The 14,620-nt window shown below is 39.3% G+C and overlaps 2 protein-coding genes, 3 long non-coding RNA genes and 2 other non-coding genes across 8 annotated transcripts; 6 read left to right on the forward strand and 1 right to left on the reverse strand.

Moving 5' to 3' along the window:
* Window positions 1-850: 850 nt before the first annotated feature.
* Window positions 851-923, forward strand: Trnar-ccu (transfer RNA arginine (anticodon CCU)). The gene has a single exon. It is a non-coding gene; the product is annotated as a tRNA-Arg (tRNA).
* Window positions 924-1,044: 121 nt separating this feature from the next.
* On the forward strand, window positions 1,045-1,160 carry Trnai-uau (transfer RNA isoleucine (anticodon UAU)). Its single transcript has 2 exons — window positions 1,045-1,082; window positions 1,125-1,160. It is a non-coding gene; the product is annotated as a tRNA-Ile (tRNA).
* Window positions 1,161-2,591: 1,431 nt separating this feature from the next.
* On the forward strand, window positions 2,592-4,174 carry LOC130686986 (uncharacterized). The gene is made up of 6 exons (XM_057510146.2): window positions 2,592-2,895; window positions 2,980-3,156; window positions 3,240-3,328; window positions 3,397-3,556; window positions 3,628-3,770; window positions 3,860-4,174. The coding sequence occupies exons 1-6, from the start codon at window positions 2,655-2,657 to the stop codon at window positions 4,115-4,117; spliced, it is 1,068 nt and encodes a 355-aa protein (XP_057366129.2). The 5' UTR covers window positions 2,592-2,654; the 3' UTR covers window positions 4,118-4,174.
* A 577-nt stretch (window positions 4,175-4,751) lies between these two features.
* Window positions 4,752-6,348, forward strand: LOC130686987 (uncharacterized). Its single transcript, XM_057510147.2, has 6 exons — window positions 4,752-4,992; window positions 5,062-5,238; window positions 5,329-5,417; window positions 5,484-5,643; window positions 5,712-5,854; window positions 5,934-6,348. The coding sequence occupies exons 1-6, from the start codon at window positions 4,752-4,754 to the stop codon at window positions 6,186-6,188; spliced, it is 1,065 nt and encodes a 354-aa protein (XP_057366130.1). The 3' UTR covers window positions 6,189-6,348.
* Window positions 6,349-7,691: 1,343 nt separating this feature from the next.
* On the forward strand, window positions 7,692-8,565 carry LOC130687124 (uncharacterized). Its single transcript, XR_009000050.2, has 3 exons — window positions 7,692-7,796; window positions 7,863-8,016; window positions 8,080-8,565. It is a non-coding gene; the product is annotated as an uncharacterized LOC130687124 (long non-coding RNA).
* Window positions 8,566-10,390: 1,825 nt separating this feature from the next.
* On the forward strand, window positions 10,391-11,024 carry LOC130687125 (uncharacterized). 2 transcript variants are annotated; one of them, XR_009420547.1, is made up of 3 exons: window positions 10,391-10,583; window positions 10,638-10,744; window positions 10,833-11,024. It is a non-coding gene; the product is annotated as an uncharacterized LOC130687125 (long non-coding RNA). The 2 variants fall into 2 exon arrangements; XR_009000051.2 differs by having other exon boundaries at window positions 10,674-10,744.
* Window positions 11,025-13,260: 2,236 nt separating this feature from the next.
* Window positions 13,261-13,856, reverse strand: LOC130687127 (uncharacterized). Its single transcript, XR_009000053.2, has 3 exons — window positions 13,716-13,856; window positions 13,559-13,653; window positions 13,261-13,468 (listed from the first exon to the last, which is right to left on the reverse strand). It is a non-coding gene; the product is annotated as an uncharacterized LOC130687127 (long non-coding RNA).
* Between the last annotated feature and the right edge of the window lie 764 nt (window positions 13,857-14,620).

Genomic DNA, 14,620 nt, shown 5'->3' on the forward strand with positions numbered 1-14,620 from the left:
ACGCAATTTTTTTTTTTTTTTTTTTTTGTAAAGATGAGTTTAATGGCTTTCTAATTAGATGGTATTAGAACCTATTGACCTGTAGAAAGTCAGACTCACTGTGCGTAGCCATTGCGGCCAGATGAGTTTCGACCAACCGTAACCGGATGAATAATTACCACGCTAGCTGGAACGCTTCGGAACTTTACTGCCATCTGGTGTGCCTTTGGTTAAATGTTCAATTTATCCCGAATTGAATTTTTTTTTTTTTTTTTTTTTTTTTTTACATAATACTTCAAAGAGATCTAAAACCTTGTATTGTCAACGAGAATCTAAACGCCGTGCCATTTGATCCGTGTGATTGACGCTGCCAATATTTGCCCAGTAATCTGCTTGACGTTCCCATCACCGATGCTGCATACACATTGACGTCATGTTATAGGCTGAGATAGGCGTGAGAGGCCCGGGAGATGGACGTGTTGTTGTTCCTTCATGACGGGCTAACGATTAAAGCTACGGTTTGTTGTTTGCTGAAGAAATGCACCTAAATAACCTGGGCGTGTAGGTCCTCTCTCTGTTTTTATGGCGGAAGGGTTTTTAACATCAGATAAAAAAGGAAGTGAAACAAAACGTGGAAATGTTCAACTCGCACAACCCCGGCCTGCAGTGCAATAAACTGTTACAAGCACGATCCTTATCAATCTACGAATGCAATTGCTTGTTCATAAATCGATTCAATTATTGCTTGGAAAGAAGATCTACATTAGGGGATAAATGGCGGTTCAAACAGTACGAAATTTGGAATTTTAAACATAAAGGTTTACCAGGATATAGGGATCCACTCACAATATAATATTTTGTACAACATGCAGCTTCTGTGGCCTAATGGATAAGGCACCGGCCTCCTAAGCCGGGGATTGCGGGTTCGAGTCCCGCCAGAGGTAAGACAAATCATATCGTTTATGAATTTTGAAGTGTCAAATGGAATTAAGTACCTTGAAAAAATGATTGTTTGTTTAGCTTTCAAACCGATTATTAATAGCATTAGTTTCATCTTATATAACATCTCCAGTGGCGCAGTTGGTTAGCGCAAGGTACTTATAAGTCAGTAGCTGGTTGTGCTAACATGGATTTCAACGCGAGTAATGCCGAGGTCGCGAGTTCGAGCCTCGCCTGGAGAATGAATTATTTTCGCCGTAACTATCCTGGTTTCATAATTGAGAATAGCTCTAAGTCACATAATTGTATAAATAGGTTGATAGATCATCGTGTTATCCATTTCTTACGATTTCTTGGCAGTGAAGTTGTGCGATACTGCAAGCATTTCGCAGCCACTTGACCTTATCACTTTTTAGCACTTCATCCAACATTCAGAGCGATCCGGAAGAAAATGCAGACATACTTAAATACATGGCCCTGGGCTACGTTCCGCAACACCGAAAAAAAACCAGAAAAAAAAAAATTTATGGTGTAAGACGGGAATAGCTCATTGTTCAAAACATTGTCTCCGTTAGACCATTTTTTTTAACTCTTAAAAAAGAAAACGCTGGATTTCTCGGTACTCACAACAATAGTTAAAAAAAACAAAATCGGCAACCGTGGAAAGCAAGAAAAGACAGACGTGGGCGTTCAGTTCATTCGGAACTGCGTTACGCCCCGATTCATTTTTAACTCTGTGATTTTCTTACGTTCTAATGATAAATAGGACCGCCACGTGTGACTAATCGGCACAAAAATGGCTGAACAGACCGTCTCGTATATCATTTGAAGGTTCCTCGATCCCCATTCTGTCGGCATTCTGGCTGTGTTCGATTTCTGTTCAGAGGACAAATCGGACATTTTTGGCATGTGAAAATAGCAGACAGATGGCAAAGATGTACTTTGCTGGTAACTGCTTCCTAATGATGTTTTGCCTCCTTCTGGTATATATCATAAGATTTCGTGGCTATTTCGTGAGTGTTCCGTCTCAAGGAGGTGGTCCGTTTTCAAAATGTGGTGTATGTTTGTAAATGTGAGGTGGGCAACATGGGAGTTAAAGAGGTCGTATAAAAGATATCAGTTGATTTGCCACGTGTTGTCTTCGTAATACGTTTCGTTTACACATCGACGGCTTTGAGTTCAAATTTGATTGTAGTGTGTGTATTGACGTCAGATAGATAGGATGTTGACAAGTCAAACGTGTTTTTGCTACCCCATGCAGTATTAAGCTGGCATCATGGAATTGTACGACTTATATTATTTGTTTATTGAGATAAAACAAAAGGTCAACACGTGAAAATCCGGGAGTATCATTTTCCTAATCGAGAGGGCACGTGACACCTATAGCACGCGAGCATTATTCCTGACGTCATCGGATAGCTTGGGTAAATACACTTCTAAAGTTTTTTTTTATGCACACCGTTTAATTGAGCATAGGTCGTTAATGAAACGAAATATTCAAAAGGCCATATGAACAAGACTTTCCTCATGTTAAAGTTGCCCGAACTTGTGTGAACCAGATATCAGCTGTGGGAGCTCGTGTTACTGAATGTAACGCTAGCTGAGTGTCTGATAAACTCTTCAAATATATATATAAGAAATTTAATACAGGTATTGCGTATATAAGGAAATAGAATTCCTAAAGTTATAAATAAGAAGAGCTGAACACAATCTGTAATTGACGAGCGAGAGAAACCATGGGAACAGAACGCTACGCGCTCCTTTTACTTCTTGCTTCTGTCGTGTTTGCAGAGAGTTTCATCCAGGAAAATGGCAAATTGGACCGGTTCATAGATCCTTTCGTTCCAGGAGATTTACCCGTCAACCACACGGCTTACCGTCAAGCTCTTACTCTCTTTTTGGACACCAACATCGACGTCTACGCTCCAAACACTGCGGGGAACTTTCCAGTCCTCTATTTCGCCACTGGATTCGGAGGTATGATACTGTCCTTCAAGGCCGCTAATCAGGTCATAGTAATAGTGTGAATCTGAAACGGAAACAAGATGATTTATTTTTCAGCCATTGTCCCCGCTGAGGCGCACACTCTTCTTTTGTCTTCTATCGCCAGCCACGGAGTTGTTGTAGTCGCAGTTTGGAAACTTGGAAGTCCAGAGGATTCCTTCAATCCGGCATGGTTCGAAGCAACTGTAGATTTTGTGGAAAACAGATTGGAAAATAGCCTTCACAATCAGGAAGGTAAAAATCACGTTCATTACCATTAAAGAGTTTTTTTTGTAAATCTTTTTTTAAAATATATATATATCAATAAAATGCAATAGGTTATGTTTCGGATTTTCACGTTGATTATCTTCATTCGTTCATCAGCGGCCATTCGGGTGGATCCCATGTCGCTGTGTCGCAATTGCAGGTATGTTTGAGAGAAATCAAGTGGCATAAAGATTCTAATGAGTTCTGGATTCCATGGATGTTTCTCAGACAAACTGTTTGCATTACCAAGGCCTGATCTTGCTAGATGCTGTCGACGGAAATAATCCCATCCCCGAAAATATAACAATGTACGTGATAACGCCCGGCCAAAAGGTCAATTTCACTATTCCCACTTTACAAATAGTAACAGGATTAGATCCAGTTATCGGTAATGGCGTTACACTAAAAACAATGAATGTTGAAGTCGAAATAATTTCAAAACACTTGATTTATGTTTAGGCCCTTATGGTTTAGCCTGTGCTCCGGAAGAACTCAGTGGCCGGCGATTTTTCGATGCCATGACTGGACCCACTTGGTATGTTAACGCAACGGCTTACGGTCATGCTGATCTGATGGATCCAATATACGTCGAGCTAAACGAGGTTATTTTGCCAACTCTCTTTCGTATTATTCTTTATCTATATAAAAAGGAAAAAATTTGATTAACTATTATTTTCGATGATAACAACAGGTTACCCAGTTTTGCCCGAGTGATCCTAACGTTCATAAGGAGGAATACATTCAATTTCTCGCCGGGGAAATCATTTCTTTCATGAACGGGGTGCTGGATCCTGTTGGCAACTGTGCGTTGTTTGATTACTTAGAGACAAGTGGACTTGTCAGCGTTAATACCGAAAACGATTACGTCTCGAACGGATGGGAACGGTGCACGCCACTCCACTGCATCCTGACTCCCAGCTCCTATTCTTTTTTCTCATCCTGGCCATAACTTTGAATTTTCCACTTCTCCTAGCAACATTATTTAAGAACGTCTATTCCTGATTGGGGACAAAAAAAAATTAAATTCTATTTCGGTAATGATAGGTATGGCAGTGTAAAATATTTTTTGCTAATTAATTCCAGTAAATAGAACACATTCCTGAATAGCTAAACCCTCTGACATCACATGTCTTCTGCACAGGATGTAACGCGAGTTTTGATTTTGTTTCATTCGGTTCACGTAGAATGCTAAGACAGGGGTGTCTTTGGGTCACTCGCTGTGATGTCTGGTGTTCGTGTAGTTATATTTGGAAACAGAAATGTGAAAATTGGACCTGCTTAGACAACAAATCAGATAACTGTTTTGTTTTTGGTTTACGGCGGTTATCGTTGATAAAATGAGCTAGACAGATGGAATTTCATTTCGATATCAAAATGGGAGTTGTCTTCTCGTGCATACCTTCGTGAAGTGTGGCAATTCAACGACTGGCTACAGAATTCAAACGTCACACGCAGGGAACATCCCATATTTATGTAAGGCACCCTTTACTATATGTCGCAGTTAAAATGAAAACAATTTCTTGCAAAGCTATAAAAGCAATTGAAAGTCAAATTTTCGTTACTGAGTGACTGACGACAACACCATGGAGACGATACGAAATTTTCTCGTTCTGTTGCTCGTTACTCTAGTCGTAGCAAAAAATATTCCTGACAAGGATGACGACCTGGGAAGGCTCATAGAGCCTTTTGGCCCAGGAGAATTCGCCATCAATCACACGGCATATCGACAAGCATTGAATCTCTTCCTCGACACCAACGTTGACGTTTATGCCCCAAATGCAACAGGAAACTTCCCCGTTATTTATTTCATCACAGGATTTGGAGGTATAATAACATTGTCTTAATAACGCAAGGTAATGTACGAATGTAAAACGTTGACTATTGCCATTTCAGGTATAGTACCAGCCGAAGGCCATACACTTCTTTTAACACAGATGGCCAGCCATGGGTACGTTGTGGTGTGCGTTTGGAAGTTGGGAAGCCCTGAAGATTCTTTCGATCCTGCCTGGTTCGAAGCCGCCGTAGAGTTTGTGGAAACCCGTTTGGAAAGTAACCTTCACAAACAGGAAGGTATCGTACTCTTTTTACTTTACTGGATAACCTAACTAAATAGAGAATGCTCATTAACATGAAATTGTTGTTATCAAATTCGTAAAATAGGGTATGTTTCTGATTTCCACGTCGATTATTTGCATTCGTTCCTTAGTGGCCATTCTGCTGGCACTCATGTAGCCGTCCTTCAATTCCAGGTAAAATCAGCTAATCCAGTTTGAATTATCCAACCTCAATGCGTTCAATCTCTTTACGAACTATAGAAAAACTGTATGAATTACCAAGGCCTAATATTGATTGATGCCGTTGATGGCAACAGCCCCATTCCGGAAAACGTTACCCTCACCGTAATCGCCCCCGGCCAAAAAGTCAATTTTACAGTTCCGACTTTACAAATTGTCACGGGACTAGACCACGTTATTGGTGAGTCAGTAGCTATCAGCTGTGATCTAATTTTTTTTTAGTAAACTAAAAGGAAATTTGTTTAACAGGTGTGTATGGATTAGCCTGCGCTCCGGAAGAGCTTAGTGGCAAACGATTTTTCGACGCAATGACGGGTCCGACTTGGTACGTCAATGCGACTGCCTATGGTCATATTGATTTGATGGATCCCGGCTACAATGATCTCAATGATGTAGGTCCTAATTGCTGCATGTTTTCATTCTATGGCATTTATCGCAATAAGTTTATCATGATTCCTTTCGATACGTCAGGTAGTTAAATTCTGCCCGAGTGATCCAGAAACTCCCAAGTACGATTACATTCAATTCCTTGTTGGCGAGATAGTTTCCTTCGTCAATGGCGTCCTGGATCCTGTCGGCAACTGTGCATTGTTTGATAATTTGGAAACAACTGGTCTTGTTGGCGTCAACACAGAGAATGAATTCGCTTCCAACGGATGGCAGAGATGTTCGCCGCTCCAGTGTGTCCTTACGCCCAGTTCCTCTCCACTTTTTTCATTTTGGTAATGAAAGAAATTTCGCGTTTACTTGTCAGTGCTTTGTTATATAATGCCAAATGCTTATTAAATGATGTTGAAGCTGATAAATAAATTTTTTGTCAATTCTCCTTCCATTTGGAAGGTTTTGCTTTGTTTAAACCACGTAATAAATGATGTTGTGTAGTGGAAGCACGCACTTAAAGATAATAAAGTTTTGGCTGTTTTTGACAAAATTCCCACGGTCATTTCCTTCGATTTTCTTCATTTTTATTAAGCCAAATGTCAAGATAAATCCAATTTTCGTGATCAGCGATTAATTTCGAATCGGAATAATGTATTTTTAAGTAAATCTAGAATTTGAAGAAAATTGAAAAAGTCGGAAGGCTATAGCCTATGGCAATCCGTTTTACCCAAAAAAAAAAAAAAAAAAAATATCGGCCTTTTTTTTTCTATTTCACTGCTATCGCCATCTACCGGTGGGTAGGTATGGCAATCCGTTTTACCCCCCAAAAAAAATGCGAAAAAAAAAATCACACTTTTTTCTTCCCCCCCCCCCCTCGTAGCCATCTACCGGTGAGACTCGTTATTACAGGCATGTAGGCAATTTGAGTCCATTGGATCCCAATGGCAGTGAGTTGAGTAGCGTGGCTGGAGAAAAACGCGTGGCTGGAGAAAAATATTTAAAAATGGATAAGATAATAAAAGATAAGGATGGTAAGTATAAAGATTATTATATTGGTTTTGAATTATTAATTATTGTTTATTAAATCAAATTATGAACCTGCAGGCTCAATTATTGCAGCAGCACAGAATATTAGATAACAACAAAACTAAGGATGGTAATACGTAATGATTGTATTTGTGTTCTTTTATTCATTTGTGTTTTTTAGCTTAAATTTTGAGTCTACATGCTCAGTTACTGGAAAGAAACAAATTAGAACGGGACACTTTCCGAACAGTGAAGGAGGTTTTTCCAAACTCATCCCTAACTGAACATGAGGATGAGTTGGCATTAGACGAATAAGTCAGGTACCTAAACTTTTCAAATAAGAATTCAAAATAAGTATAGAATTTTAACAAACAATTATGTATTGTTTAGTTATTCAGTCCACCACCTTACAGTGTGTTAAATTTAAATCCTGGTAGTGCTGCACTAAAAGAATCGTTAGTAATAAGTCCATGCAGCAAAGGAACTGAACAATTGTGGGACCGTGTTTGGGCCAAAAATGGGCAAATTTGCAATAGACTAAATTCATTAATTATTTTTTTTTAATTTAGTAATTAATTCATTTGTAACTTAATTTAACTTTTTAAGAAGTGCTAATTTATAGAAACTCATTATTCTCAACGCCCAATTAAAGTCTTATTTGTCAAACAAAATATTTGCTTTAGTCTTGTAGTGGGCTAGTCGCTAGGTGGCCCAGGTGCTGTGCTGAGCTGAGCTGCTGATGGCCACGTTTTAACATGGCGTCGTAGCGGCTGGTTATATCACGGCAGCCGAACGTGGCAGACCTTGCTTTTTGTAGGTGAAATTCAAGGGAAGAACTGCAAATATTCGGCGCCATCTTTTACGAACGATGTAGTCTGGCGAACACCTTGCCAAGGTGACCATGCATTACCTTTGAATGTATTTAAGGTATACCATTTACGTGCTTTGTAAAAGCTAGGTTTTTAACTTGTGCATCATAACGGTTTTAAAGAGGGTAAGTTGCAAGTCGGTAGATTTGCTCCGCAGTTTCCCGGATACCAGCACCCTGCTTCGCGAGAACTACTCTACGTTGTTCTCGGGGACTTAGACGAACATCTGAATCCGATTTTGAAGAAGTCTTGCATCGATGGACACTGACAGAATATAGGTGAATAGCTAATTTTTTTTATTAGCAAGGTTCATTTGTGTTCCAACTCATTTTATTTTTCAGGAAGCTGCACATGAATGTTGGGTATTTTATCATAAGTAGAATACAGAAAGATTCTGTAGTAGTAGGTCTCTTTAGTTGGGTATTGAACTTGGCTTTGGTGTGTCTGGGGTCGGATGAGGTCTCGGTTGCATTTGATCCTACTTGTTATCTATCACTGCCAATGCTAGTCGAAAAGGAAGTACCAGTTGACCTGTATCTGGCTTACATGGATCTTTTAGCTGAAAGTTTTCTGCTTTCAAGGGATTCGAAGAGTTCGCAAAATATTATGTCTCTAGGATTCCACAGTTTTACGTAATTCAATTGGCAAGAAACTTATACTAATTCTTGTTTTATTTTTCTAAAGGCAGATTCGTAATTGTAAAGAATTGGGAAAGAAAATTGACGGAGGCTCAGTGCCAAAAAAATTATGGTAGTTGGAATGATGACCGAAGCTCCTCGGATTCGTTTATTTCACGCGTTATGGTATTTAAAGAAAATAAATGTGTACCTGGGCCCCTTTGTTTCTGTGACCCGATTTCCTCTTCACTTGTGATAATTCTGCAGCGGGTCATGCAGATACTGTAATCAGCAGAGAAGGTTGGAAGTGCGCTGCCCGGAAAGCAAATTTGGGGTAAAAGAAAAAAACTTATTCCAACTAGTAAGCCATTTCCAAATGCAACCAACAAACCAACGTTCACGTTTGTTGTTCATGTGAGAAGTTATATTTACCGCTATTGCAAGATGTTTGTTTAGGAATTACTACTGTTTTGTTTATCTGGAATGTTGTGTGGGAGTCCATCAGGAATTGCTGGTCTGCAATAAATTTGTCAGGTATATGTTAACTTTCAGCAGCAAAATGTTCTGCACTACTTGTGTTTGGTTTTCTTGGTATAGGCTAGGTGATGAAGATTAATGAATCAGAAAATGTTTTGCATGGGTGGTGAATGTTCTGACAGTTTAAACAGTTGTGATGTGGTGTATTTCACTTCCACGCATCATGGTATTTTTATCTATCAGTTGAATTGTATGGTTAATTTTCTGTTCGTGTAACCTCATTTCCTCTTGACTCGTCTAGTAGAAGTTGGTGACCTGAAACAATGAACATGGAAAAATCACCTGTGCCCACGCTGACGATGATACCTGTACTGAAGTGCTGGAAACAAAAATTAATTTTCTTTACACTTTGGTTTCAGGCTATCTTTATAATTTTGTAATAGTTTTGCGTTTATTGATAAGTCCGCAACCTCTTAGCTGTTTTCCTCCTTTAGATACCGCCTGTCGACGATTTGGCAGCCTCACACAATTAAAGACCGTATGCCAAAAATTAATAGATCCGATCTAATGTATGCAATGTATATTAATTATACCATTCAAAACAATATTCCAGGCTAAAGTGAGCTCTTCCGAGCAGAAAAGTGACGGCGTATCCATTTAATTGAAAATAGGCACAAGATAACGCACAATTGGCGTCCTTGTCACAATGGAGAAATTTTTCCGTGGAACTTATTACCGAAAAACCATTGCAACTGTTCAAAAAAAGAAAATTGTATTATCATACAGATGTTTACTAGCTAACAATCCAGAGATACGTCAACGTGCGAAATTTTTAGATGTGAGTGAAACGCAATCAACATCCTTGGTGAACTGTGAACCCAAATTATGTATTTTCCTAGAAATATCTAGGTTTTTTGGATAAATAAATAAAAGGCAGTGAAAAAATCGGGCTCAAAAACATGTTAAATCGCTATATTTAAAAAATGCCGTTCGTTGTCTTGGTCGCTGCATTTGTAAAAATAAAATTAAAATGGTAAAAGACAAATATAGGGGGGGGGGGGGGGGATTCACGCTATAAAAGTATGTTTAAAGAGTTCACATCAGTGCAGCTCCCGTCTCAAAAAAGCAAGATTTTCAATTTTTATGAATTTTTTGGTTGTTAATTAGAAAACAAGATGACGCTGCTGTGCCACTATTTACTTGCTGACTATGTGGGAGCGGTGAAAGCTGTGTTCGAAAGTTTCTGTTAAATATGTCATATTCCAATCGAAAACTTAAGAAAATCTAATGGTGCTTCTGTACGTTTTCATCCCTGAGTGTGTTTTAGAAGTGAAGCCCACAGAATGCTTGGTGTTTGTGGTACATGTCTTGTTGTCACCTGTGTCAGCTGTCAAACCAGAAAACTATTAGCAACCTACTACGTTGCATTCATCAAACTATACCGACGCTCATTGAGAGGTATAAGACTAATGTTTTGTTATCAGAATCTCATTGACGGATTTTGCTTTTAAGGTTTAGCTCATGAAACTTCATTTGTAAAGAATACTTCCCGTTGAGGAATGTCACCAAAGATGCAAATCCTATGGGTAGGAATACCATACTATCGTTCTTCTACTCTTTAACCACTCGTGGTCTCCTGTCAATCGTGATCTGAGTGATGCACCATATTCATCTTCGTTGCAGTGTCAACTGTAATGACAGTCATTTTGGCAGTTGTAATCTCTACTTAGCCTACCAACGGACACAGACATGTACCTCAACACAATTTCTATTGGCATTTAGAATTTTTCTTATGCCTCATATAGTTTGCTTTTTTATTTAAATTGAACATTCAACCATAGAATTGCCAACTCTTAGCCGTCTGCTGCCTATTTGCTGGCCCTACAGTCTTTCTAGCCATCAGACAGCAGAAGTAAGTCAAATTGCTTTCAACGTTTGGTTACAACAACAATCTTGTATTTCCCACTAACTAGTTCTTTATCTTTACTTATACGATTTAGAACAAAACCTTCTTCGTCTTCGCCGCGCCCGTCGTCACCTCGCCCGTCATCCCGTCTTCGCTTCGCCCGTCGTCCCGTCTTCGCTTCGCCCGTCGTCCCGTCTTCGCTTCGCCCGTCGTCCCGTCTTCGCTTCGCCCGTCGTCCCGCTTCGCCCGTCGTCCCGTCTTCGCTTCGCCCGTCGTCCCGTCTTCGCTTCGCCCGTCGCCCCGACTTTGCATCGCCCGTCATCCCGACTTCGCCTCGCCCGTCGTCCCGTCTTCGCATCGCCCGTCGTCCCGACTTCGCCTCGCCAGTCGCCCGTCTTCGCCTCGCCCGTCGTCCCGTCTCAGCCTCGCCCATCGCCTTCGGTCTTCACCTCCCCTATCGCCCCTTCGTCACCTCGTGGTCGCCTCGTCTTCGTGGTATGGTTGTGTTTTGTTTTATGTTGTATTATGTCTTGCAAATTAACCCGTTGGCTGCCACCCACACACTTTTATCCCCTTTTTTTTGTAGCTTGACAGGGACGGGCCGCGCTGTTCTGCTCCATGGTCTATCTGCCATGGGGTGGAGCAGCGCCACTGCCCAAGATTGGCCGAACGGCCCTTTAGGCAATGCACCATAGGGAATTCCCTTGAACGAGACGGCGATGTAGACCTGGGGTGTGCATTCCCGGAAAGGTCTCATCGTCAGTTTCAGCCCGGCCTACCCGGCCCCGTTGGTCGCTATCCCTTCGATAGCGACAGTAGCAACTGTAGAATATGGTGGCGTGGCAGCCAACGAGTTAGTTGTATGTATTTGTGTGTGTATTGTATTTTGTATATTGTATTAAAATGTATGTAATGTGGTGGATATGTGGGTGGAAGGAGGGACAATAAAAAAACTTTTACACTATTTACTTTTGTATTTATTATTTAACTACAAATTAACTGACATGGGGATCGAACCCTAGTATTCCAGAATGACAACCACATGCGTTACCATGATTCCAACCATGAACTTATAAGCAACTAACGAATATTTCTTGTTACCTACGGACTTACATTTACACTTAGAATAAAATTGAAATGCAATGCTGCTATATTCTTTTCCACATTTATTCTGCTTCAGTTATATACATCTGATGAGGTTTGAACCCAGTGTAACAGGTATCGCAGCTTAAGGCTCTACCACAGAGCTATGGAACTTCATGAAAACTGAAGAAAGATAAGCATATAGTTGTGCAAGACTGCACAAACAGCCTAGACGATAACATAGTATATGGGATAATAAGAAGATGTAGACATATCTCGTGGCTCAATGTTAGAGCATCGGCGTTGCACGCTGAAGGTCTGGGGATCGGTTCCCATACGAGTAAAATGAAATACAAATACAAAATTACTTCAGAAAACATTCAGGCATTATACTATGTTCCTCGAATCTAAGTTGAAGAATTCAAATAGTGTAATAAATAATAATAAAATACTTACAGATAAACGATAAACCAATGGAAACAATGCTTAACATCAAAGGTGGCAAAAACAATAAAGGTGAATTGATCAAGCTAAATAAAAAAAAAGTTGATAAATGTAATGTGTGAACACAGACAATGAAAGAAAAAAATTTTGCAAAAAACATTTTATAAAAAAAAATTTATTGACAATTCTCTGCACATTACAATTATTTTTGCAACTTTAAAAAGGCATAATAGCCCTTTCAAAAGTTGCCGTCAACCCAGGCAGGGGGAGACACTGCCTTGTTGACCCACCGGGGAGATTACCCGGTGATTGGCTAAGAGAAGCCGGAAGAAGAGCCGAAGATTTGGAACATTTTTACTGGAGCGATTAACCTTTAGTTCGGATTTGTGGGTAGCCACATCGCCCTCCGTGAACACATCATCGGACTAAGCGGACATCCACGTCCCCTTTCCGGCCAGAGCCCTCCAAACCTCGGTATATGTTATTTTTATATATACCGTACAGTAGGGGCATGACCCCCTACGGGCTTATTACGAGTCAAGGGGAAACGGGGCTACGGAAAGGAAGGGAGCCCAGATATGCACTTCAATTTTTTAAATATAAAATACCGTCTCGGGAATCCGAATGAAGTACAGAAATGTCATGTCATTCATCCAATCATTACAATTTATTCAGTGTCTTGCCCCAACCAAGAATCTTTTCAGATCCAATGTTACTATTAACCTATACTGAGAAAAGAAAAACAACACCATTAAGCATCTCAATTGTTGCTCATGTGACTTACATGACTCATAGATTCAACTTCTGGCAGAAGCTTGGGAAAGGCCATACAAATTGCAGATGAAAATCATTGTATAAGGCTCTTGAATGATAAAATAGCACCCGTAGAATGTTGCATTGTTGATAGCTGTGTTCCCAGTATGCTGAAAATCTTTTCCTATTGGATAAACTTTTTTTTTTGTAGATTAGACATGGTTGGCAAAAAGGAGGAGAAATGCTTCGTCATAAATTCAAAATTTTTTCAAGAAAATTCCGTTCATACCTAAAGAGTCCATGTATGGTGTTCATCACTGCAATGCCAGCGAAGTGAAACATCTTTAAGGCCATTTAAGTACCCATCTTCACCAACACTCTGAACGTAAAGGACAAGTTGTTCTTTAGCAAGAGAAGCAGAATTATTTGAGGCTTCTAGCTGTGACAGAACTATAAAGAATTGCTGTTATACAAGATTCATTTACACAAGATGGTACTGCTCATTAGACAATGTGCATACTCTATTACTTTACCTCATACCTTAATGGTAATGCACTCTCAGTGTTTTTTCAACTGTAGGCTCACTCTTCCATCCTGTAACACTTCCAGACTTGACTTGATCCCCCGCTAAAATTCTGTGAATGCAAAATAATAGCATTAAAAATACTTTTTCGATAGACAAAAAACCAAAAAGTACCTAAGCCATGTTTGATGTTGAACTCATGCCATTTCTGGGATTCCGTACCACACCCCTTTTTGGCAGTCTTTATGGTAATATTAATCAAAGCCACATGTACCACTATGAAATGGATGTTGAAAAGCAAATAAAAACCTGTTGAGATGGATATCAGGAGAATCAGAATAGATCTCAATCAACTTCAGTTATTCTTTTCCCTATAGTACTTAGTGACATAGCATAATAGATATACTTGCCTCAATTCAGAACCATAGACCAACGGAAAAGTACACAGAAATGTAGCTGTGAAAGCAGATCACTTTAAAACACAGGATCAGGTATAGATCACCTAAGAGTTGACCTAAAATGGAAAGGCAAAAATATTGGGCACGATTGCAGTTTACCAAATATACTAGCAAAATAAAATAATTATCAAAGAAAAACATATGCACACTTGTGTTGCCGAATGGGTAAGTTTGATGCAATCTATGGCACTCCGTTTCTACAGCTATGGCCATCTATCGCCCGGATTCCTATTTAATTTTCTAAATACAACTTTACGCATTCTAGCCATATAAATATATAATTTTTTTTATTAATAACTTTATTTGATTAAAATACAACTATAAAATAATTATTTTGTTATATTCTACTTACTTTACTTAATTATTATTAATATGAACTATTAACTTTCCATTTTGTACTGCAGCAATAAATGTAATTCTAATAACAATTAGAATGATTGCCTGTTTTAGGTATAAATAATGTTTGACTAATATAAAGTTGTTATTGTGTATTATTTTTATACCGCAACAATCAGCAACGACTTTATATTACTCAAACATATTATTTATACCTAACACAAGCAATCATTCTAATTGTTATTAGAATTACATTCATTATGTTTTCTGCAGTACAAAATGGAA

The sequence above is a fragment of the Daphnia carinata genome, chromosome 2, assembly GCF_022539665.2.
Source record: "Daphnia carinata strain CSIRO-1 chromosome 2, CSIRO_AGI_Dcar_HiC_V3, whole genome shotgun sequence".
Taxonomy (NCBI): domain Eukaryota; kingdom Metazoa; phylum Arthropoda; class Branchiopoda; order Diplostraca; family Daphniidae; genus Daphnia; species Daphnia carinata.

What these genes read in the sequence shown, in the direction of transcription:
- LOC130686986 (XM_057510146.2), top strand. Translation starts at nt 2,655, where the DNA reads ATGGGAACAGAACGCTACGCGCTCCTTTTACTTCTTGCTTCTGTCGTG. An exon ending in TTTCGCCACTGGATTCGGAG is followed by an intron (nt 2,896 to 2,979) that starts GTATGATACTGT and finishes TTTATTTTTCAG; the next exon opens with CCATTGTCCCCGCTGAGGCG. An exon ending in TAGCCTTCACAATCAGGAAG is followed by an intron (nt 3,157 to 3,239) that starts GTAAAAATCACG and finishes AAAATGCAATAG; the next exon opens with GTTATGTTTCGGATTTTCAC.
- LOC130686987 (XM_057510147.2), top strand. Translation starts at nt 4,752, where the DNA reads ATGGAGACGATACGAAATTTTCTCGTTCTGTTGCTCGTTACTCTAGTC. An exon ending in TAACCTTCACAAACAGGAAG is followed by an intron (nt 5,239 to 5,328) that starts GTATCGTACTCT and finishes TTCGTAAAATAG; the next exon opens with GGTATGTTTCTGATTTCCAC. An exon ending in GCTACAATGATCTCAATGAT is followed by an intron (nt 5,855 to 5,933) that starts GTAGGTCCTAAT and finishes TCGATACGTCAG; the next exon opens with GTAGTTAAATTCTGCCCGAG.